The 24,912-nt window shown below is 47.0% G+C and overlaps 1 protein-coding gene across 4 annotated transcripts; it reads left to right on the forward strand.

Moving 5' to 3' along the window:
* Positions 1 to 665: 665 nt before the first annotated feature.
* On the forward strand, positions 666 to 20,384 carry LOC124040446 (group XIIB secretory phospholipase A2-like protein). Of its 4 annotated transcripts, XM_046357651.1 has the most exons (7): positions 666 to 1,773; positions 2,520 to 2,616; positions 2,800 to 3,729; positions 8,726 to 8,814; positions 9,314 to 9,479; positions 19,968 to 20,068; positions 20,240 to 20,384. In XM_046357651.1, exons 1-7 carry the CDS (start codon positions 1,378 to 1,380, stop codon positions 20,255 to 20,257), a joined length of 1,797 nt encoding a protein of 598 aa, XP_046213607.1. In that variant the 5' UTR covers positions 666 to 1,377; the 3' UTR covers positions 20,258 to 20,384. The 4 variants fall into 4 exon arrangements, with proteins under 4 accessions (XP_046213607.1, XP_046213606.1, XP_046213608.1 ...); XM_046357650.1 differs by having other exon boundaries at positions 667 to 1,773; positions 19,968 to 20,384; XM_046357652.1 differs by having other exon boundaries at positions 667 to 1,773; positions 8,726 to 8,802; positions 19,968 to 20,384.
* Positions 20,385 to 24,912: the final 4,528 nt, after the last annotated feature.

The following is a 24,912-nucleotide window of genomic DNA, read 5'->3' on the forward strand; positions in this document are numbered from 1 at the left end:
ATTTAACAAGTGACATCAATAAGGGATCATAGATTTCACCCCGGATTCACCTGGTCAGTCTGTGTCATGGGAAAGAGCAGGTGTTCCTAATGTTTTGTTCACTCGGTGTATAATCTCGTCATTCTACCTCTATGTTCTCAAAGACGTTATGATTAGCTGCTCAGCTGATCTGAGATCACCTTATAACAAATGTGATTTTTAGCACTGATAAAGCTAAACATGTGAATCTTAATTCAGTTCCCTCTGATGAAGTTTAAGTGATGGGATTACTGGGATTATATTAATTCAATATTTTTTTGTTGATGAGATGGAGCGAGCACTTGGTAAGAGGAGAGAGGTTTCCCAGCAGAGGAGAAGAGAGGATGTGACAGAGACAAGAGCTATGGTGAGCATGAACGTTCTCTCTCAACGGGAGAGAACACGACTAAACATGAAAAAAGGTGATATGCACATCGCAAACTTGCTGGGTAAAAATATACTGTAGATAAAGAATAAAAAAAGACCTGGAAAAACCATAGTGTCTAGGCTATGCAGTTATGCAGGACAGCCCACAATTCCAGCCCACTACAGTCCGTCCAGGCAGGCCTTTCCTTATCAACAGACCTTTGAACCCGGTGGCGATACTCCGTGCCTCGGTGTCTCCCTGGCCTAGTCAGCAGCCAAAGTCCTCTCTGCCTCGTACACAGCCTCAGTCAGTACTCTGAGTCTATTGATCCCAAGTGCCTGTCGTTCTCACACCTTGTCAACAACAGGCACCCTGGTCCTCTCCTGTCGTTCTCACCTCCTTGTCAACAACAGGCACCCTGGTCCTCTCCTGTCCAGCTGTCCCAGACCCCCAGTGGAGTGTGGAAGTCTTTCTCTGCCTACCCCCCTTCTGCTTCGACTCCGTCTGCCTGGATCCAAACGTGGACGTCTCTCTCTGCCTACCCCCCTTCTGCTTCGACTCCGTCTGCCTGGATCCAAACGTGGACGTCTCTCTCTGCCTACCCCCCTTCTGCTTTGACTCCGTCTGCCTGGATCCAAACGTGGACGTCTCTCTCTGCCTACCCCCCTTCTGCTTCGACTCCGTCTGCCTGGATCCAAACGTGGATGTCTTCCTCTTAGACATTTTAATTTTTTTTTTTTTACCTTTATTTAACCAGGCAAGTCAGTTAAGAACAAATTCTTATTTTCAATGACAGCCTAGGAACAGTGGGTTAACTGCCTGTTCAGTGGCAGAACGACAGATTTGTACCTTGTCAGCTCGGGGGTTTGAACTCACAACCTTCCGGTTACTAGTCCAACGCTCTAACCACAAGGCTACGCTGCCGTCTACTGCTGACCTACCCGTCTAGACCCCCCCCCCGCTGTGACTTCCTCTCTGTCTGTCTCGCCACCATGCTGCTGCGCACCTCAGCCTTCCTTCTGCTCTCTCTCTGCCTCTCCTGGGGGATGTCTGCTTCTCTGGTCAGGAACATCACTCCTGAAGAGGAAGTCCCAGAAGCAGAAACCATGTTCGGGGAAGACACCGTTGCTGCTGCTACCGAGGGTGATACCGAGGGTGATACCATGGGGGTAGATAGCCTGGTTGTTGATGATACGCCTACTGCTGTAGATATCAGGGTGGAGGGTGATACCGTGGGGGTAGATAGCCTGGTTGTTGATGATACGCCTACTGCTGTAGATATCAGGGTGGAGGGTGATACCGTGGGGGTAGATAGCCTGGTTGTTGATGATACGCCTACTGCTGTAGATATCAGGGTGGAGGGTGATACCGTGGGGGTAGATAGCCTGGTTGTTGATGATACGCCTACTGCTGTAGATATCAGGGTGGAGGGTGATACCGTGGGGGTAGATAGCCTGGTTGTTGATGATACGCCTACTGCTGTAGATATCAGGGTGGAGGGTGATACCGTGGGGGTAGATAGCCTGGTTGTTGATGATACGCCTACTGCTGTAGATATCAGGGTGGAGGGTGATACCGTGGGGGTAGATAGCCTGGTTGTTGATGATACGCCTACTGCTGTAGATATCAGGGTGGAGGGTGATACCGTGGGGTAGATAGCCTGGTTGTTGATGATACGCCTACTGCTGTAGATATCAGGGTGGAGGGTGATACCGTGGGGGTAGATAGCCTGGTTGTTGATGATACGCCTACTGCTGTAGATATCAGGGTGGAGGGTGATACCGTGGGGGTAGATAGCCTGGTTGTTGATGATACGCCTACTGCTGTAGATATCAGGGTGGAGGGTGATACCGTGGGGTTGTAGATAGCCTGGTTGTTGATGATAGCGCCTACTGCTGTAGATATCAGGGTGGAGGGTGATACCGTGGGGGTAGATAGCCTGGTTGTTGATGATACGCCTACTGCTGTAGATATCAGGGTGGAGGGTGATACCGTGGGGGTAGATAGCCTGGTTGTTGATGATACGCCTACTGCTGTAGATATCAGGGTGGAGGGTGATACCGTGGGGGTAGATAGCCTGGTTGTTGATGATACGCCTACTGCTGTAGATATCAGGGTGGAGGGTGATACCCTGGTTGTTGATGATACGCCTACTGCTGTAGATATCAGGGTGGAGGGTGATACCGTGGGGGTAGATAGCCTGGTTGTTGATGATACGCCTACTGCTGTAGATATCAGGGTGGAGGGTGATACCGTGGGGTAGATAGCCTGGTTGTTGATGATACGCCTACTGCTGTAGATATCAGGGTGGAGGGTGATACCGTGGGGGTAGATAGCCTGGTTGGATGATGTTGAGATATCAGAGGGTGATACCGTGGGGGTAGATAGCCTGGTTGTTGATGATACTGCTGTAGATATCAGGGTGGAGGGTGATACCGTGGGGGTAGATAGCCTGGTTGTTGATGATACGCCTACTGCTGTAGATATCAGGGTGGAGGGTGATACCGTGGGGGTAGATAGCCTGGTTGTTGATGATACGCCTACTGCTGTAGATATCAGGGTGGAGGGTGATACCGTGGGGGTAGATAGCCTGGTTGTTGATGATACGCCTACTGCTGTAGATATCAGGGTGGAGGGTGATACCGTGGGGGTAGATAGCCTGGTTGTTGATGATACGCCTACTGCTGTAGATATCAGGGTGGAGGGTGATACCGTGGGGGTAGATAGCCTGGTTGTTGATGATACGCCTGCAGTGGAGGAACCTGTAGAAGACACCCCGGTGGCCGAAGACCTGGTGGGCGACAAGCCTGTTGCAGATACCGTTGTAGCTGGGGCATTTGTAGTCAAGGAAGCAGTTGCGGACTCCCCTTTTGCTGATGCTCCGCTAGTAAACGCCCCTGTCATGGCAGATGAAGTCCCAGACACAGAGGCCCTCATGGCGGACATGCCAGTGGTGGAAGACCCTGCTTACATGGATCCGGAGACCCTTGTTAAAGAGGCCCTGATAACAGAAGCCATGATTAAAGAGTTGTCTGCCCAGGTGGAGGAGGAAGACTTCGCTAAAGAGACTGAGATTCAGGACGCCATCTTGAAAGATTTGGCTGACCAGGAGGCACTAGAAAAAGCGACAGAGGCCATTGAAGAGGCAGCAGAGGCAGAGGCAGAAGCTCCAGCAGAGGATACAGCCAGCCCTGTGGTACCTGTCGTCGAAGCCCAGGAAGAGGACTCTGACTGGGGCTTGGTTTCCATCAAAGAGAGCCTCCAGGCAGCCAATGGATACTTTGACTCCCTGGTGGAATTGATGGGGGGACGCAACGGATTGTGTCAGTACAAATGCAAATACGGTAAGGATGGGACAGGAGTTGGGTGTGTCTATCAGTGATTACAGTAACGTCTCAGTATGACTCCATGGTGTTGCCACGTCAAGCCTGGCTATAGACACCTAGGGCTCGATTCAAACCGTATTTGCGGTAGTTCAGGGCTATAACCCGTTCTAGATTTAAAGCTAATTTCCGATTGAGCCTACATGTGCAGCCTTTACAGTCTCCGCGAAAGCGACAACATTAAACTGAAATGCAGCTATACCAGTGAACTTCCACGATGTGGACTGAATCGAGCTCTGAACATAACAGAACCTAGATACTGAGTGTTATCCTGAATGTAACAGAACCTAGATACTGCGTGTTATCCTGAATGTAACAGAACCTAGATACTGAGTGTTATCCTGAATGTAACAGAACCTAGATACTGAGTGTTATCCTGAATGTAACAGAACCTAGATACTGCGTGTTATCCTGAATGTAACAGAACCTAGATACTGAGTGTTATCCTGAATGTAACAGAACCTAGATACTGAGTGTTATCCTGAACGTCCTGATACTGATACTTTAGGATCTTACACAAACACCATCGGTTAGGGCTCTCCGATCCTGTTCCTAGAGAGATACCGTCCTGTAGGTTTACATCAGGGCTCTCCGATCCTTTTCCTAGAGAGATACCGTCCTGTAGGTTTACATCAGGGCTCTCCGATCCTGTTTCTAGAGAGATACCGTCCTGTAGGTTTACATCAGGGCTCTCCGATCCTGTTCCTAGAAAGATACCGTCCTGTAGGTTTACATCAGGGCTCTCCGACCCTGTTCCTAGAGAGATACCGTCCTGTAGGTTTACATCAGGGCTCTCCGACCCTGTTCCTAGAGAGATACCGTCCTGTAGGTTTACATCAGGGCTCTCCAACCCTGTTCCTAGAGAGATACCGTCCTGTAGGTTTACATCAGGGCTCTCCGATCCTGTTCCTAGAGAGATACCGTCCTGTAGGTTTACATCAGGGCTCTCCGATCCTGTTCCTAGAGAGATACCGTCCTGTAGGGCTCTCCGATCCTGTTCCTGGAGAGATACCGTCCTGTAGGTTTACATCAGGGCTCTCCGATCCGGTTACTAGAGAGATACCGTCCTGTAGGTTTACATCAGGGCTCTCCAACCCTGTTCCTAGAGAGATACCGTCCTGTAGGTTTACATCAGGGCTCTCCGATCCTGTTCCTGGAGAGATACCATCCTGTAGGTTTACATCAGGGCTCTCCGATCCTGTTCCTTGGAGAGATACCATCCTGTAGGGCTCTCCGATCCTGTTCCTGGAGAGATACCGTCCTGTAGGGCTCTCCGATCCTGTTCCTTGGAGATATTCCACCCTGTAGGTTTACATCAGGGCTCTCCGATCCTGTTCCTAGAGAGATACCGTCCTGTAGGTTTTAAATCCAACCCTGTTCCTGGAGAGATACCTTCCTGTAGGTTTACATAAGGGCTCTCCGATCCTGTTCCTAGAGAGATACCGTCCTGTAGGTTTACATCAGGGCTCTCCGATCCTGTTCCTAGAGAGATACCTTCCTGTAGGTTTTACATCAGGGCTATCCGATCCTGTTCCTGGAAAGATACCGTTCTGTAGGTTTTTAACTCCAACCCTGTTCCTGGAGAGATACCGTCCTGTAGGTTTTTAACTCCAACCCTGTTCCCGGAGAGATACCCTCCTGTAGGTTTTACATCAGGGCTCTCCGATCCTGTTCCTGGAAAGATACCGTCCTGTAGGTTTTAACTCCAACCCTGTTCCTGGAGAGATACCATCCTGTAGGTTTACATCAGGGCTCTCCGATCCTGTTCCTGGACAGATACCGTCCTGTAGGTTGTTAACTCCAACCTTAATCTAGTCACCTGATTCTAATAAATAGCTGGTTGATAAACTGAACCAGGCTAATTACAACTGGGGTCAGTGTTAACATAACATTATAAAGTCTCAGTGATCAAATCAAATCAAATCAAATTTTGATGAAATCCGAGCAAGGGTGGCATTCCAGAGGGACATCAGAGACTGCAACATTCTCTGCTTTACGGAGACATGGCTTACTGGGAAGACGCTATCCAGGGCGGTGCAGCCAACGGGTTTCTCCACGCATCGCGCCGACAGAAACAAACATCTCTCTGGTAAGAAGAGTGGAGGGGGCGTATGCCTCATGACTAACGGGACATGGTGTGATGAAGAAAACATACAGGAACTCAAATCCTTCTGTTCACCTGATTTAGAATTCCTCACAATCAAATGTAGACCGCATTATCTTCCAAGAGAATTCTCTTCGATTATAATCACAGCCGTATATATCCCCCCCCAAGCAGACACATCGATGGCTCTGAACGAACTTTATTTAACTCTTTGCAAACTGGAAAACATTTATCCGGAGGCTGCATTCATTGTAGCTGGGGATTTTAACAAAGCCAATCTGAAAACAAGACTCCCTAAATTTTATCAGCATATCGATTGCGCAACCAGGGGTGGTAAAACCTTGGATCATTGTTACTCTAACTTCCGCGACGCATATAAGGCCCTGCCCCGCCCCCCTTTCGGGAAAGCTGACCACGACTCCATTTTGCTGATCCCTGCCTACAGACAGAAACTAAAACAAGAGGCTCCCACGCTGAGGTCTGTCCAACGCTGGTCAGAACAAGCTGACTCTACACTCCAAGACTGCTTCCATCACGTGGACTGGGACATGTTTCGTATTGCGTCAGATGGGAATATTGACGAATACGCTGATTCGGTGTGCGAGTTCATTAGAACGTGCGTCGAAGATGTCGTTCCCATAGCAACGATAAAAACATTCCCTAACCAGAAACCGTGGATTGATGGCAGCATTCGCGTGAAACTGAAAGCGCGAACCACTGCTTTTAATCAGGGCAAGGTGTCTGGCAACATGACTGAATACAAACAGTGCAGCTATTCCAAGGCTATCAAACAAGCTAAGCGTCAGTACAGAGACAAAGTGGAATCTCAATTCAATGGCTCAGACACAAGAGGCATGTGGCAGGGTCTACAGTCAATCACACTACAAGATGAAATCCAGCCCAGTCACCCAGGATGTCTTGCTCCCAGGCAGACTGAGGACAATACAGTGCCACTGACACGGCCTGCAACGGAAACATGCAGTCTCTCCTTCACTGCAGCCGAGGTGAGTAAGACATTTAAACGTGTTAACCCTCGCAAGGCTGCAGGCCCAGACGGCATCCCCAGCCGCGCCCTCCGAGCATGCGCAGACCAGCTGGCCGGTGTGTTTACGGACATATTCAATCAATCCCTATACCAGTCTGCTGTTCCCATGCTTCAAGAGGGCCACCATTGTTCCTGTTCCCAAGAAAGCTAAGGTAACTGAGCTAAACGACACCGCCCGTAGCACTCACTTCCGTCATCATGAAGTGCTTTGAGAGACTAGTCAAGGACCATATCACCTCCACCCTACCTGACACCCTAGACCCACTCCAATTTGCTTACCGCCCAAATAGGTCCACAGACGATGCAATCTCAACCACACTGCACACTGCCCTAACCCACCTGGACAAGAGGAATACCTATGTGAGAATGCTGTTCATCGACTACAGCTCGGCATTCAACACCATAGTACCCTCCAAGCTCGTCATCAAGCTCATGATATAGATCAACCTGAGATACAGTACAAATACATCATAGTTATTACAATATGGCTTACAGGGTACATTCCAATATATACACTAGCATACCACAGTGAAGCTATGTCCACACTAGGTTACCACAGTGAAGGTATATCCACACTAGCATACCACAGTGAAGGTATATCCACACTAGCATACCACAGTGAAGGTATATCCACACTAGCATACCACAGTGAATGTTTATCCACACCAACATACCCCAGTGAAGGTATATCCACACTAGCATACCCCAGTGAATGTTTATCCACACTAGCATACCCCAGTGAAGCTATATCTACACCAGCATACCACAGTAAAGTTATATCCACACCAGCATACCCCAGTGAAGGTATATCCACACCAGCATACCCCAGTGAAGGTATATCCACACCAGCATACCCCAGTGAAGGTATGTGCTCGTATATAATGACACCACAACCGTACTACATTCCAGTTTCCACACTAGCCCAGTATATCGCTCCATACTTAGTACAGTAATGTCATATGATTGCATGGATACTGGAACAGCGAAAACCTATGGATCTATACAGGAGCCACTCCGAGTTACCTGTCATGTTCTATATAAACAGTGGGGCAAAAAAGTATTTAGTCAGCCACCAATTGTGCAAGTTCTCCCACTTAAAAAGATGAGAGAGGCCTGTAATTTTCATCATAGGTACACTTCAGCTATGACAAACAAAATGAGAAAAAAATCCAGAAAATCTCATTGTAAGGTTTTTAATGAATTTATTTGCAAATTATGGTGGAAAATAAGTATTTGGTCAATAACAAAAGTTTATCTCAATACTTTGTTAAATACCCTTTGTTGGCAATGACAGAGGTCAAACGTTTTCTGTAAGTCTTCACAAGGTTTTCACACACTGTTGCTGGTATTTTGGCCCATTCCTCCATGCAGATCTCCTCTAGAGCAGTGATGTTTTGGGGCTGTTGCTGGGCAACACGGATATTCAACTCCCTCCAAAGATTTTCTATGGGGTTGAGATCTGGAGACTGGCTAGGCCTTTATGGTTCCAGGTAGAACCCTTTTTGGTTCCAGGGAGAACCCTTTTGGGTTCCATGTGCATTGGAACCCTCTGTGGAAGGGGTCCTACACGAAACCCAAAGGAGTTCTACCTGGAACCATAAAGGGTTCTACCTGGAACCATAAAGGGTTCTCCAAAGGGCAGAAAAACATGTTTTTTTTCAGTTTCGGTTCTTGTCAATAAACTTCACAATAGAGTGTTGAATGTTCAATTTGTGCTGATTGATAACAACCTATTGATCAATCTGTGTCAACCTACATAATTAACTGTAAATGGGTCTGAATTAGAGTTGTTCACCTTTCCTTCTCAGGTAAGACACCTGTGCATCGCATTGGTTATGTGACCCCAGAGCCCAATGGTTGCAGCTCCGACCTCCTAGGATTCCAGGTACCAGATAGTGTATGTTTTAACTATCGTTAACTGTAGACAGCGTATGATAATGTACTAATACCCGACACCTAAACTGCAGACTGTTTTCTCATACAATACATACTATACTTAAAGGGCCTTTATATAGCCCCCTCTGTGGAAAGGGTTCTACACGGAACCCAAAAGGGTTCTATCTGGAACCAAACAGGTTCTACATGGAACTCAAAAGAGTTCTACCTGGAACCAAACGAGTTCTACATGGAACCAAATGGGTTCTACATGGAACTCAAAAGGGTTCTATCTGGAACCAAACGGGTTCTACATGGAACCCAAAATGGTTCTACCTGGAACCAAAAGGGTTCTACCTGGAACCAAATAGTGTTTTTCAAAGGGTTCTCCTATTGGGACAGTTGAAGTCATTTTAGGTTCTAGAAAGCACCTTTGTTTTGTGTGAGTGTATATAAATCCTATGTTATGTTAACCTATGACCTGTATATCTTTCTGTATTTTTGTTATTGTCCCAACACAGTTTGACATGGGCATCCCAGCCATGACTCAGTGCTGTAACCAGCTGGACAGTTGCTATGACACCTGCGGCTCCGACAAAAACCGCTGTGACTCCAGGTACCGCTTGTGTCTCCACGCTATTTGCTCTGACCTGAAGAAGAGCCTGGGGCTTGTGTCAAAGGTCAAAGGTGAGATAGCTACTGAATTATACTCTGTTACACTTGACCGTAGACACAGTGCTTCGTTTGAGCCGGATCCTACCACAGCTTCTTAAAACCTCGTGACTAGGGGGCAGAATTTTTCATTTTTCATTTTTGGAAAAATAACATTCCCAAAGTAAACGGGATATTTTGTCCGGACAAGATGCTAGAATATGCATATAATTGACAGCTTAGGATAGAAAACACTCTAAAGTTTCCAAAACTGTAAAAATATTGTCTGTGAGTATAACAGAACTGATATTGCAGGCGAAAGCCTGAGAAAAATCCAATCCGGAAGTGACTCATCTTTTGAAAGCTCTGCGTTCCAATGCGTCCCCATTGAGCAGTGAATGGGCTATCAACCAGATTCCTTTTTCTCCATATTCCCCAAGGTGTCTACAGCATTGTGGCGTAGTTTTCAGTTGATGATTACGCTCCGGGATCCGGGATGGGTTGTTACAACAGGTTTTAACAACAACAACTAAATGACCTAGCTGTGGATTGTGTGTATGCCAATACCCAGGCATAGTCTACAGTCGGGAACGTGCCGCAAATCTGTCAATGAACAGTATGCAGACAAAAAAAACAGGCGTTTCGCAACATTTCAATTACAACTGTGGGAAAACACAGGTTGGAAACCGAATGGCTTCTGCTGAAAAGAGAAGAGTCGAATCTGTATGCTATAGGTCAAATCTGTCTGCTATAGGTCGAATCTGTCTGCTATAGGCTAACAAAATATTTCAAAAGTAAAACAAGAGTGAGAGTTTGGCAAGAACGTGCTTCACACACCTTGGCCGAGGTAGGCTATTGATGGATCCGAATGAGCTGCACCTTGGATAATTGATATTTTTTTAGGATATAATTTCCTCCCCATATACTGTAGCCTACAATTTTAGGTAGGCTATAATTTCACCTCCTCATTGATGGATTCCGTAGCCTACAATATGTGGATTGATGGATTCTTCAGGTAGGCTACACACCTTGGCCTAGGTAGGCTATTGATGGATCCAAGACAAGGTGTTCTTTATGTATCTCAGATACTCAGTTTGTCATAGTAGCCTGTCAGTTTGATCATATGTGCAGTATTCTTTTTTTCTTTTATTCTGCCAAAGCCTCCAGTCATGTAAAATGATGTAGAATTGCATGAAATACGTTTATAAAATGTCTACATCTTCCGGGGGCTAATAAAATGTTCCCCATGTGCAAGTGCCTCTACTCTACTGCTCTACTAGGACAGTATACCTTCCGACCTGTCCTGTCCTCTATGTAGCTACCTAGGACAGTATAACTCTCCACCTGTCCTGTCCTCTATGTAGCTAACTAGGACAGTATAACTCTCCACCTGTCCTGTCCTCTATGTAGCTAACTAGGACAGTATAACTCTCACCTGTCCTCTATGTAGCTAACTAGGACAGTATAACTCTCCACCTGTCCTGTCCTCTATGTAGCTAACTAGGACAGTATAACTCTCCACCTGTCCTCTATGTAGCTAACTAGGACAGTATAACTCTCCACCTGTCCTGTCCTCTATGTAGCTAACTAGGACAGTAAAACTCTCCACCTGTCCTCTATGTAGCTAACTAGGACAGTATAACTCTCCACCTGTCCTCTATGTAGCTAACTAGGACAGTATAACTCTCCACCTGTTCTCTATGTAGCTAACTAGGACAGTATAACTCTCACCTGTCCTCTATGTATCTAACTAGGACAGTATAACTCTCACATGTCCTCTATGTAGCTAACTAGGACAGTATAACTCTCACCTGTCCTCTATGTAACTAACTAGGACAGTATAACTCTCACCTGTCCTGTCCTCTATGTAGCTAACTAGGACAGTATAACTCTCACCTGTCCTCTATGTAGCTAACTAGGACAGTATAACTCTCACCTGTCCTCTATGTAGCTAACTAGGACAGTATAACTCTCACCTGTCCTCTATGTAGCTAACTAGGACAGTATAACTTCTCACCTGTCCTGTTCTCTATGTAGCTAACTAGGACAGTATACCTCTCCACCTGTCCTCTATGTAGCTAACTTGGACAGTATAACTCCTCACCTGTCCTGTCCTCTTTGTAGCTAGCTAGGACAGTATAACTCTCCACCTGTCCTGTCCTCTATGTAGCTAACTAGGACAGTATAATTTTCTACCTGTCCTCTATGTAGATAACTAGGACAGTATAATTTTCCACCTGTCCTCTATGTAGCTAACTAGGACAGTATAACTCCTCACCTGTCCTGTCCTCTATGTAGCTAACTAGGACAGTATAACATTATTTCACTGAGACACATTTAATAATTGGAATGTATGTTGACTTCCTGTCCAACCATATTTCAACATCAACCTGTAATTCTGTGAGTCGTTGGGATTTTCCCAACATTGCTGTTGACACATATTCCACAGTAGTTATTGGGGTCAAATTCCACTTTTGTGGATTGGGGTTATCATTCAGAGCTAAGGATGATGTTAATGAGTTTAATTATAGCCGATTGGAATTTGTTGTCTGTATATCTGTTCATTTCATTGAGGATACTATCAACACCACAGGCCTTTTTGGGTTGGAGGGTTTGTATTTTGTCCTGTAGTTCAGTCAATGTAATTGGAGAATCCAGTGGGTTCTGGTCGTCTTTAAAAAAACTTCTTAAGGATCGGCGTCCCGTCATCGGGAAAACTTCTGGTGATACTGGAGGGCGCGCAATTCAAATAAATAGTCATAAATATTATGGATATTAAACATTTAGGTACATATAAGTGTCTTATATCGGCTGAAAGCTTAAATTCTTGTTAATCTAACTGCATGTCCGATTTACAGTAGCAATTACAGAGAAAACATGTGATTGTTTGAGGACGGCGCCCCACATCAACCGGCACATACATTCATATATAACGATTAAATATTCACTTACTTTTTGAAAATCTTCCTCTGATTTGTCATCCAAAGGGTCCCAGCTATAACATGTAGTGTCGTTTTGTTAGATAAAATCCTTCTTTATATCCCAAAAAGTCAGTTTAGTTGGCGCCATCGATTTGAGTAATCCACTCGTTCAAAATGCAGAGAAAGGAATTTGAAAATCTCTACACCTCTACACTTTGTTTCAACAAGTCAAAATACATTTGTATTTACTCCTCAGACACCCTAAAATTTAATCAAAAATAATATTTATATCAGAAAGAAGTATGTTCAATAGGAAACCAATTTTAGCGTGATGTCGTCATGGCACCCGCAAACACACATTTCCAAGACTGTGTCCTTCTACTAAAACTGATATTTCTTATTTGTTTTTGAAGTTACAAGCCTGAAAACCTAGAACACTGCTGACACCCTGTGGAATTGCATCCAGGGAGCTAATTTTCAATATGACCTATCTCTTGCATTTCTAAGAGGATGATCTCTCTCAAAAAAATAAATTCTGGTTGGTTTTCCATTGGATGTTTTCCTACCATATCTATAGTGTTGTATTCTGCTACATTATTTTAACATTTCTACAAACTTCAAAGTGTTTTATTTCCAATGTTACCAATTATATACATATCCTGGCAGAAGTGGTTTATCCATCTCCTATTTGGACAGATAACTGGGGTGGCATTGTAGCCTAGTGGTTAGAGTGGTAGACTAGTAACCAGAAGGTTGCAAGTTCAAATCCCTTAGCTGACATGGTACAAAATCTGTCATTCTGCCCCTGAACAGGCAGTTAAAAACAAATCCTAGGCCATCATTGAAAATAATTTGTTCATAACTACCTGTTCAGGGGCAGAATGACAGATTTGTACCTTGTCAGCTCGGGGATCTGAACTCTACCACCAGAACAGCAAGGCAGTCAAGGCCCTCCCCCTCTGCCCCCCCCCTCACTGTTCCCAGGCCGTCATTGAAAATAAGGATTTGTTCTTACCTGACTTGCCTGGTTAAATAAAGGTAAAATAATAAACTCTTAGTGTTGTTATTTGTTTAGTGTCTTATTGTTCCCCAGAAGTGGTTAGAATCGATGACATTGAGCTGATTTCTGACGTGCTGTTCCATCTTTTCCCGTAGCGTATTGTTTGTAGTGTATTGTTTTAGTGATTCACTAAAGCCAATTTGACATTTGCTCAGTACATTGTTTTCATTGAGGAAATGTACGAGTCTGCTGTTAATAATAATGCAGAGGATTTTCCCAAGGTTACTGTTGACACATATTCCACTGTAGTTATTGGGGTCAAATTTGTCTCCACTTTTGTGGATTGGGGTGATCAGTCCTTGGTTCCAAATATTGGGGAAGATGCCAGAGCTAAGTTTGATGTTAAAGAGTTTTAGTATAGCCAATTGGAATTTGTTGTCTGTATATTTGATCATTTCATTGAGGATATCATCGACATCACAGGCCTTTTTGGGTTGAAGGGTTTTTATTTTGTCCTGTAACTCATTCAATGTAATTGGAGAATCCAGTAGGTTCTGGTAGTCTTTAATAGTTGATTCTAAGATCTATATTTGATCATGTATATGTTTTTGCTCTTTATTCTTTGTTATAGAGCCAAAAAGATTGGAGAAGTGGTTTACCCATACATTTCCATTTTGGATAGATAATTCTTTGTGTTGTTGTTTGTTTAGTGTTTTCCAATTTTCCCAGAAGTGGTTAGAGTCTATGGATTCTTCAATTACATTGAGCTGATTTCTGACGTGCTGTTCCTTCTTTTTCCGTAGTGTATTTCTGTATTGTTTTAGTGATTCACCATAGTGAAGGCGTAGACTCAGGTTTTCCGTGTCTCTATGTTGTTGGTTGAACAGGTTTCTCAATTTCTTTCTTAGTTTTTTGCATTCTTCATCAAACTATTTATCATTGTTGTTCATTTTTTTCGATTGTCTGCTTGACATTTTTAGATTTTAAAGGGAAGCTGAAAGGTCAAATATACTGTTAGGCTTTCTACTGCCAAGTGGGCTGACTCTGGGTTGAGGTCAGTGGGCTGACTGTGAACGCTCTGAGAGACTCTGGGTTGAGGTCAGTGGGCTGACTGTGAAGGCTCTGAGAGACTCTGGGTTGAGGTCAGTGGGCTGACTGTGAACGCTCTGAGAGACTCTGGGTTGAGGTCAGTGGGCTGACTGTGAAGGCTCTGAGAGACTCTGGGTTGAGGTCAGTGGGCTGACTGTGAAGGCTCTGAGAGACTCTGGGTTGAGGTCAGTGGGCTGACTGTGAAGGAGAGACTCTGGGTTGAGGTCAGTGGGCTGACTGTGAAGGCTCTGAGGACTCTGGGTTGAGGTCAGTGGGCTGACTGTGAAGGCTCTGAGAGACTCTGGGTTGAGCAGTGGGCTGACTGAGACTCTGGGTTGAGGTCAGTGGGCTGACTGTGAACGCTCTGAGAGACTCTGGGTTGAGGTCAGTGGGCTGACTGTGAACGCTCTGAGAGACTCTGGGTTGAGGTCAGTGATAAAGTAGTCTACAGTACTACTGCCAAGAGATGAGCTATAGGTATACCTACCATAGGAGTCCCTCTGAACCCTACCGTTGACTATGTACATACCCAGCGTGCGACAGACCTGCAGGAGTTGTGACCCGTTTTTGTTGGTTATGTTGTCGTAGTTGTGTCTAGGGGGGAGGTTTTGTTGGTTATGTTGTCGTAGTTGTGTCTATGGGGGAGGTTTTGTTGGTTATGTTGTCGTAGTTGTGTCTAGGGGGAGGTTTTGTTGGTTATGTTGTCGTAGTTGTGTCTATGGGGGAGGTTTTGTTGGTTATGTTGTCGTAGTTGTGTCTAGGGGGAGGTTTTGTTGGTTATGTTGTCGTAGTTGTGCCTAGGGGGAGGTTTTGTTGGTTATGTTGTCGTAGTTGTGTCTATGGGGGAGGTTTTGTTGGTTATGTTGTCGTAGTTGTGTCTAGGGGGAGGTTGTTGGTTATGTTGTCGTAGTTGTGTCTTGGGGGAGGTTTTGTTGGTTATGTTGTCTGAGTTGTGTCTATGGGGAGGTTTTGTTGGTTATGTTGTCGCCACTAAGGTTTTGTTGGTTATGTTGTCTAGTTGTGTCTACATTTTGTCCCTGGGCCTGGGGGAAATGGTTGATTTTGTTGGTTATGTTGTCGTAGTTGTGTCTAGGATTTTGTTGAGTTGTCTGTTGTGTCTAAAGTTGTCGTAGGGTCTAGGGGGATTTTGATGTTGTCGTAGTTGTGTCTAGGGGGAGGTTTTGTTGGTTATGTTGTCATTTTCTAGGGGGAGGTTTGTTGGTTATGTTGTCGTAGTTGTGTCTAGGGGGAGGTTTTGTTGGTTATGTTGTCGTGTTGTGCTAGGGGGAGGTTTTGTTGGTTATGTTGTCTAGTTGTGTCTAGGGGGAGGTTTTGTTGGTTATGTTGTCGTAGTTGTGTCTATGGGGGAGGTTTTGTTGGGTTGGAGTGGTGTCTAGGGGGAGGTTTTGTTGGTTAGACATTAGGTTTTGAGGTTTTGTTGGTTATGTCTTGTGTCTATGGGGAAATTTGTTGGTTATGTTGTCTTTGTGTCTAGGGGGATTTTTGTTGGTTATGTTGTCGTGTTGTGACTAAAATGTTGTCGTAGTGTCTATGGGGAGGTTTTGTTTGTTATGTTGTCGTAGTTGTGCCTAGGGGAGGTTTTGTTGGTTATGTTGTCGTAGTTGTGTCTATGGGGGAGGTTTTGTTGGTTATGTTGTCGTACTATGGGGAGGTTTGTTGGTTATGTTGTCGGGTTGTGCCTAGGGGGCATATGTGGAGGAATGCTGTTACCTCAGGTAGGTGTTGTCCCCCTGTGTGCTGAGGGTGTCAGGTTCTTGTCCAGGTCTAGAATTTAGGTCGCCACAAACAGCCATTCCTGGGCCTGGAAATGTGATCTCCCGGTCAGATGGAGAAGCAAAGTTTGTATAGGTGGCCTGTTGAGATTATTTCCTGACTAATTTCTAGTCAGGGTAAAGGCTGCTCAAGTTCAGGGTGGAGTGGGTGGGCCAGGTAGACATTAGGTTTTGAGGCACAGTCTCGGGAAATACTGGGATTCACCCGCTGTATTGTGACAAAATGATAGTCTTTTGGTGGTAGCAGGGTGGAGGTAACCACTTGTGCGTTGGGGAAAGTAGAAGAAGCTGTTTCAATCACTGTCTTGAGTGCTGTTGCCAGCCTTTCCTGCTGTGTCCTCAAATCATTTGTGCCCATGAATGATGATGTGGCCGAGGGTCCCTAGTCTGTCCTCTGACAACAGCTCCAGGATATGCCTAGTGTTTGTCCTCTGACAACAGCTCCAGGATATGCCTAATGTTTGTCCTCTGACAACATCTCCAGGATATGCCTAGTGTTTGTCCTCTGACAACAGCTCCAGGACATGCCTAGTGTTTGTCCTCTGACAACAGCTCCAGGACATGCCTAGTGTTTGTCCTCTGACAACATCTCCAGGATATGCCTAGTGTTTGTCCTCAGACAACAGCTCCAGGACATGCCTAGTGTTTGAGCTCCAGAGTTTAGCCACTGTGTTTAGGCAAAAGTTTAGTTTAGGTCTGTTAGGAGGGGTGGGGTCTGTTAGGGGGCGGGTGGGGTCTGTTAGGAGGGGGTGGGGTCTGTTAGGAGGGGGTGGGGTCTATTAGGAGGGGTGGGGTCTGTTAAGGAGGGGTGGGGTCTGTTAGGAGGTGGTGGAGTCTGTTAGGAGGGGCTGGGGTCTGTTAGGAGGGGTGGGGTCTGTTAGGGGGTGGTGTCTGTTAGGAGTGGGTGGGGTCTGTTAGGAGGGGGTGGGGTCTGATAGGAGGGGGTGGGGTCTGTTAGGGGGGTGGGGTCTGATAGGAGGGGTGGGGTCTGATAGGAGGTGGTGGAGTCTGTTAGGAGGTGGTGGAGTCTGTTAGGAGGAGCTGGGGTCTGTTAGGAGGGGTGGGGTCTGTTAGGGGGGTGGTGTCTGTTAGGAGTGGGTGGTGTCTGTTAGGAGGGGGTGGGGTCTGATAGGAGGGGTGGGGTCTGTTAGGAGGGGGTGGGGTCTGATAGGAGGGGTGGGGTCTGATAGGTGGTGGTGGGGTCTGTTAGGAGGGGTGGGGTCTGTTAAGGAGGGGTGGGGTCTGTTAGGAGGTGGTGGAGTCTGTTAGGAGGTGGTGGAGTCTGTTAGGAGGAGCTGGGGTCTGTTAGGAGGGGTGGGGTCTGTTAGGAGGGGGTGGGGTCTGTTAGGAGGGGTGGGGTCTGTTGGGTTGGTGGGTCCTGTGTTGTCTGTCCCATTGTGGTGTTGAGGTTGTGGTCTGGGTCTGAGGTGGGCTGTTGGGAGGGGGGGTGGGGTCTGTTAGAAAGGGGTGGGGTCTGTTAGGAGGGGGTGGGGTCTGTTAGGAGGGGGTGGGGTCTGTTAGGTTGGTGGGTCCTGTGTTGTCTGTCCCATTGTGGTGTTGAGGTTGTGGTCCGGGGCTAAGGTGGGCTGTTCTGCTGGCTTGTCTGGGGGAGAGTCCTGCTCTCTGTCACACCTCAGCTTTCTGACCTCGTCCTTCACTGCTGTTAGCTGTTCCATGTGTTCCTCTCCCTCCTCCTTCAGTGCTGTTAGCTGTTCCATGTGTTCCTCTCCCTCCTCCTTCACTGCTGTTAACTGTTCCATGTGTTCCTCTCCCTCCTCCTTCAGTGCTGTTAGCTGTTCCATGTGTTCCTCTCCCTCCTCCTTCAGTGCTGTTAGCTGTTCCATGTGTTCCTCTCCCTCCTCCTTCACTGCTGTTAGCTGTTCCATGTGTTCATCTCCCTCCTCCTTCAGTGCTGTTAGCTGTTCCATGTGTTCCTCTCCCTCCTCCTTCAGTGCTGTTAGCTGTTCCATGTGTTCCTCTCCCTCCTCCTTCAGTGCTGTTAGCTGTTCCATGTGTTCCTCTCCCTCCTCCTTCAGTGCTGTTAGCTGTTCCATGTGTTCCTCTCCCTCCTCCTTCAGTGCTGTTAGCTGTTCCATGTGTTCCTCTCCCTCCTCCTTCAATGCTTTTGTTCCATGTTTCCTATCCCTCCTTTCAGTGCTGTTAGCTGTTCCATTCCTCTAATGCTGTTAGTCCAAAAGGTTTTCCTCCTTCAGTGCTGTTAGCTGTTCCATGTGTTCCTCTCCCTCCTCCTTCAGTGCTGTTAGCTGTTCCATGTTTTCCCTCCTTTTGCTGTTAGCTGTTCCATGTGTTCCTCTCCCTCCTCCTTTAGTGCTGTTAGCTGTTCCATGTGTTCCTCTCCCTCCTCCTTCAGTGCTGTTAGCTGTTCCATGTGTTCCTCTCCCTCCTCCTTCAGTGCTGTTAGCTGTTCCATGTGTTCCTCTCCTCCTCATTCACTGCTGTTAGCTGTTCCATGTGTTCCTCTCCCTCCTCCTTCAGTGCTGTTAACCTGTTCCATGTGTTCCTCTCCCTCCTCCTTCAGTGCTGTTAGCTGTTCCATGTGTTCCTCTCCTCCTCCTTCAGAACTGTTAGCTGTTCCATGTGTTCATCTCCCTCCTCCTTCAGTGCTGTTAGCTGTTCCATGTGTTCCTCTCCCTCCTCCTTCAGTGCTGTTAGCTGTTCCATGTGTTCCTCTCCCTCCTCCTTCAGTGCTGTTAGCTGTTCCATGTGTTCCTCTCCCTCCTCCTTCAGTGCTGTTAGCTGTTCCATGTGTTCCTCTCCCTCCTCCTTCAGTGCTGTTAGCTGTTCCATGTGTTCCTCTCCCTCCTCCTTCACTGCTGTTAGCTGTTCCATGTGTTCCTCTCCCTCCTCCTTCAGTGCTGTTTGCTGTTCCATGTGTTCCTCTCCCTCCTCCTTCAGTGCTGTTAGCTGTTCCATGTGTTCCTCTCCCTCCTCCTTCACTGCTGTTAGCTGTTCCATGTGTTCCTCTCCCTCCTCCTTCAGTGCTGTTAGCTGTTCCATGTGTTCCTCTCCCTCCTCCTTCAGTGCTGTTAGCTGTTCCATGTGTGTGTTCCTCTCCCTCCCCCTATCAATTTTTGTCTTTATATTCCTTGGAAGTAAGAATCCATTCAGGTAATTTAGTCCAAAAGGTTTTAGGTAAGCGAGTCTTAAGGAATTTAGATTTGCAGGTTTTCATTTTGAGGTTAGTATCCTGTATAACTCCTTGCGAAAATAATCCAAGTTTATCTACATTTATTTATTTTCTCTCTCTCTCTCTCTCTCTCTCTCTCTCTCTCTCTCTCTCTCTCTCTCAACTCTCTCTCTCTCTCTCTCTCTCTCTCTCTCTCTCTCTCCTCTCTCTCTCTCTCTCTCACCCCACCACCCTCCCCCTCCCTCCCTCAACCCTAACCCCTCCCTCACTCAACCCTAACCCTCTGTCTCCCTCCCTCCCTCAACCCTAACTCTCAGCTGGGAGGAGAGGGACTCTCTGTCTCTCCAGGCTGGGACTCTCTCTCTCTCAACACCTCCCAGCCCTAGACCAACCTGGGACCCCACCACCCTCCCAGCACTCCCTCAACCTAACCCCCTCCCTCCCTCCCTCAACCCTAACTCTCTGGCTCCCTCCCTCCCTCAACCCTAACCCTCTGTCTCTCTCCCTCCCTCCCCCCCCACCCTCCCTCCCTCCCTCCCTCAACCCTCTGTCTCTCTCTCTCCCCCCTCCCAGCCTGTGAGACCATAGCAGATACTCTGTACAACACAGTGTGGACGCTGGGCTGCAGATCCTTCATGAACAGCCAGAGGGAAGCATGTCACTGTGAGGGAGAGGAGAGGGACGAGCTGTAGAGGACCAGGCTGGGACACAACACAACACCTCCCAGCCCTAGACCAACCTGGGACACTACACTACCCAGCACTAGACCAACCTGGGACACTACACTACCCAGCACTAGACCAACCTGGGACACTACACTACTCAACACGAGAGACAGCTGGGAGGAGAGGGACGAGCTGTAGAGGACCAGGCTGGGACACTACACAACACCTCCCAGCCCTAGACCAACCTGGGACACTACACTACCCAGCACTAGACCAACCTGGGACACTACACTACCCAGCACTAGACCAACCTGGGACACTACACTACCCAGCACTAGACCAACCTGGGACACTACAGGGACCCAGCACTAGAGGACCAGGCTGGGACACTACACAACACAACACCAGCCCTAGACCAACCTGGGACACTACACTACCCAGCACTAGACCAACCTGGGACACTACACTACACAGCACTAGACCAACCTGGGACACTACACTACTCAACACAGCACTAGACCAGCTGGGACACTAGACTACACAGCACTAGAGGACCAACCTGGGACACTACACAACACCTCCCAGCCCTAGACCAACCTGGGACACTACACTACCCAGCACTAGACCAACCTGGGACACTACACTACCCAGCCCTAGACCAACCTGGGACACTACACTACCCAGCCCTAGACCAACCTGGGACACTACACAACACCTCCCAGCCCTAGACCAACCTGGGACACTACACTACCCAGCACTAGACCAACCTGGGACACTACACTACCCAGCACTAGACCAACCTGGGACACTACACTACACTACCCAGCACTAGACCAACCTGGGACACTACACAACACTACACAGCACTAGACCAACCTGGGACACTACACTACCCAGCACTAGACCAACCTGGGACACTACACTACACTACCCAGCACTAGACCAACCTGGGACACTACACTACCCAGCACTAGACCAACCTGGGACACTACACTACCCAGCACTAGACCAACCTGGGACACTACACTACCCAGCACTAGACCAACCTGGGACACTACACTACCCAGCACTAGACCAACCTGGGACACTACACTACCCAGCACTAGACCAACCTGGGACACTACACTACCCAGCACTAGACCAACCTGGGACACTACACTACACCAGCACTAGACCAACCTGGGACACTACACTACTCAACAGCAGCTGGGAGACCAGGGACCTGTAGGACCAGGCTGGGACACTACACAACACCTCCCAGCCCAATATATAATAATAATAATAATAATATAATATATGCCATTTAGCAGACCAACCTGGGACACTACACTCATGTGTGCATACATTCACTAGACCAACCTGGGACACTACTACCCTGGCACAGCACTAGCTCTACCAACCTGGGACACTACAGGACCACAGCCCTAGACCAGCCTGGGACACTACACTACACAGCACTAGACCAACCTGGGACACTACACTACACAGCACTAGACCAACCTGGGACACTACACAACACTACACAGCACTAGACCAACCTGGGACACTACACTACACAGCACTAGACCAACCTGGGACACTACACTACACAGCACTAGACCAACCTGGGACACTACACTACCCAGCACTAGACCAACCTGGGACACTACACTACCCAGCACTAGACCAACCTGGGACACTACACTACCCAGCCCTAGACCAACCTGGGACACTACACAACACTACACAGCACTAGACCAACCTGGGACACTACACAACACTACACAGCACTAGACCAACCTGGGACACTACACTACCCAGCCCTAGACCAACCTGGGACACTACACTACCCAGCACTAGACCAACCTGGGACACTACACTACCCAGCACTAGACCAACCTGGGACACTACACTACCCAGCCCTAGACCAACCTGGGACACTACACTACCCAGCACTAGACCAACCTGGGACACTACACTACCCAGCACTAGACCAACCTGGGACACTACACTACCCAGCACTAGACCAACCTGGGACACTACACTACCCAGCACTAGACCAACCTGGGACACTACACTACCCAGCACTAGACCAACCTGGGACACTACACTACCCAGCACTAGACCAACCTGGGACACTACACTACACAACACGAGAGACAGCTGGGAGGACCACGACCTGTAGAGACCAGGCTGGGACACTACACAACACCTCCCAGCCCTAGACCAACCTGGGACACTACACTACACAACACTACACAGCACTAGACCAACCTGGGACACTACACTACCCAGCACTAGACCAACCTGAGACACTACACTACCCAGCACTAGACCAACCTGGGACACTACACTACACAACACTACACAGCACTAGACCAACCTGGGACACTACACTACACAGCACTAGACCAACCTGGGACACTACACTACCCAGCACTAGACCAACCTGGGACACTACACTACCCAGCACTAGACCAACCTGGGACACTACACTACACTACCCAGCACAAGATAAACCATTTTCAACCTCTGTCATATCATGGATTCAGAGTGATCAATCTAATAGAACACAAAGGGAATTCTTTAATGGAAGCTTCTCTAATGTCAAACATGTCAAATGTGGTGTACCGCAGGGCAGCTCTCTAGGCCCTCAACTCTTTTCTATTTTTTGTATTTTTACTAATCAATCAAATGTATTTATAAAGCCCTGTTTACATCAACAGATGTCACAAAGTGCTATACAGAAACCCAGACTAAATGACCGACCACTAGTATTAAGTAAAGCATGTGTGTCTATGTATGCTGATGATTCAACATTATACATGTCAGCAACCACGGCCAATGAAATTACTACAACACTTAACAAAGAGTTGCAGTCAGTTTTAGAATGGGTGGCCAGTAATACATTAGTCCTGAGTATCTCTACAACTAAAAGCATTGTATTTGGTACAAATGATCCCCTAAATTCAAAACCTCAGCTGAGTCTGATAATGAATCATTTGGCTGTTGAGCAAGATGAGGAGACTAAATTACTTGGCATTACCTTGGATTGTAAACTGTCATGGTCAAAACCTATTCATTCAATGGTTGTAAAGATGGGGAGAGGTCTGTCCTTGATTTAAGCCTAGATTCAGTCAGATCAATCGTTAACCAATGATAGCAGACACATGCATAGCGGCTGTTATGGCGGTATCTGAGGTGGAACTGCGTTGGAGCCGTCAAATCGGTGAGCAGTTGCACATGCGATCATTGTCATGAAGCAACACCCACTTCACTAGAACCCACACCCTCCCCACTAGAAGCCACACCCTCCCCACTAGAGGCCACACCCTCCCCACTCGAAGCCACACCCTCCCCACTAGAAGCCACACCCTCCCCACTAGAAGCCACACCCTCCCCACTAGAAGCCACACCCTCCCCACTAGAGGCCACACCCTCCCCACTAGAGGCCACACCCTCCCCACTCGAAGCCACACCCTCCCCACTAGAAGCCACACCCTCCCCACTAGAAGACACACTCTCCCCACTAGAAGCCACACCCTCCCCACTCGAAGCCACACCCTCCCCACTCGGAGCCACACCCTCCTCACTTGCGTTAGAAGTTCAGAATGTGTAGGCTACATAGAAATAATTACGCATTAAACAAAATAATAAGGATTTCTATTATCAAGGTGTAGATTACATATCACACTGCAGTGTTCCCACTTGTTAACAAATCTGCATGGGATTTCGGTTAATGCAACTCCATGCAGCCAATGGCAACGTCCGCTTTAGTTATAATGCCGGGAGCCACTTGTGGATTTAACAGCTCAGTTTCACCTCGGACACCATCTAAATAACCGTTATGAAGATGTTGAGTAGAGCCCAAAGAGGTGTTGAACTTACCAAGTTGTTTGCTGTTCTCAACTTACACACAGCTCCGACACACACACTTATCACACCAGACATGCCACCAGGGGTCTTTTCACAGTCCCCAAATCCCCAATGAATTCAAGAAAGCGTACAGTATTATATAGAGCCATGATTGCTCAGGTGAACAGCAAACCTCTAAGAAACACAATGCCTCTCCCCTATTTAACCTAAATATGTGTATGTACTGATAGATGCTACTGAATTTATATGTAATATATGAAAATGTAAATGATAAATGCAGGACTAGAATACTTGGTCTCTCTGTGTTTTTTTCCTCAGTATTGAGTCAGTACAGAACATTTTAGTTATATATTTCTTGTTTTAAATGTATGTAGTTCTGTCCTTGAGCAGTTCTTGTCTATTAATGTTCTGTATTAGGTCATGTTTCATGTGGACCCCAGGAAGAGTAGCTGCTGCTTTTGCAACAGCCAATGGGGATCCTAATAAAATACCAACAGCCAATGCGGATCCTAATAAAATACCAACAGCCAATGGGGATCATAATAAAATACCAACAGCCAATGGGGATCCTAATAAAATACCAACAGCCAATGGAGATCCTAATAAAATACCAACAGCCAATGGGGATCCTAATAAAATACCAACAGCCAATGGGGATCCTAATAAAATACCAACAGCCAATGGGGATCCTAATAAAATACCAACAGCCAATGGGGATCCTAATAAAATACCAACAGCCAATGGGGATCCTAATAAAATACCAACAGCCAATGGGGATCCTAATAAAATACCAACAGCCAATGGGGATCCTAATAAAATACCAACAGCCAATGGGGATCCTAATAAAATACCAACAGCCAAATGGGGATCCTAATAAAATACCAACAGCCAAATGGGGATCCTAATAAAATACCAACAGCCAATGGAGATCCTAATAAAATACCAACAGCCAATGGAGATCCTAATAAAATACCAACAGCCAATGGAGATCCTAATAA

Source organism: Oncorhynchus gorbuscha, linkage group LG07 (assembly GCF_021184085.1).
Source record: "Oncorhynchus gorbuscha isolate QuinsamMale2020 ecotype Even-year linkage group LG07, OgorEven_v1.0, whole genome shotgun sequence".
NCBI lineage: Eukaryota > Metazoa > Chordata > Actinopteri > Salmoniformes > Salmonidae > Oncorhynchus > Oncorhynchus gorbuscha.

Excerpts from the sequence above, each read along its gene's own strand:
- LOC124040446 (XM_046357651.1), top strand. The coding sequence starts at position 1,378 with ATGCTGCTGCGCACCTCAGCCTTCCTTCTGCTCTCTCTCTGCCTCTCC. Across the intron at positions 8,815-9,313 it reads GATTCCAGGTACCAGATAGT|TTTGACATGGGCATCCCAGC; the intron begins GTATGTTTTAAC and ends GTCCCAACACAG. Across the intron at positions 9,480-19,967 it reads GCTTGTGTCAAAGGTCAAAG|CCTGTGAGACCATAGCAGAT; the intron begins GTGAGATAGCTA and ends CCCCCCTCCCAG.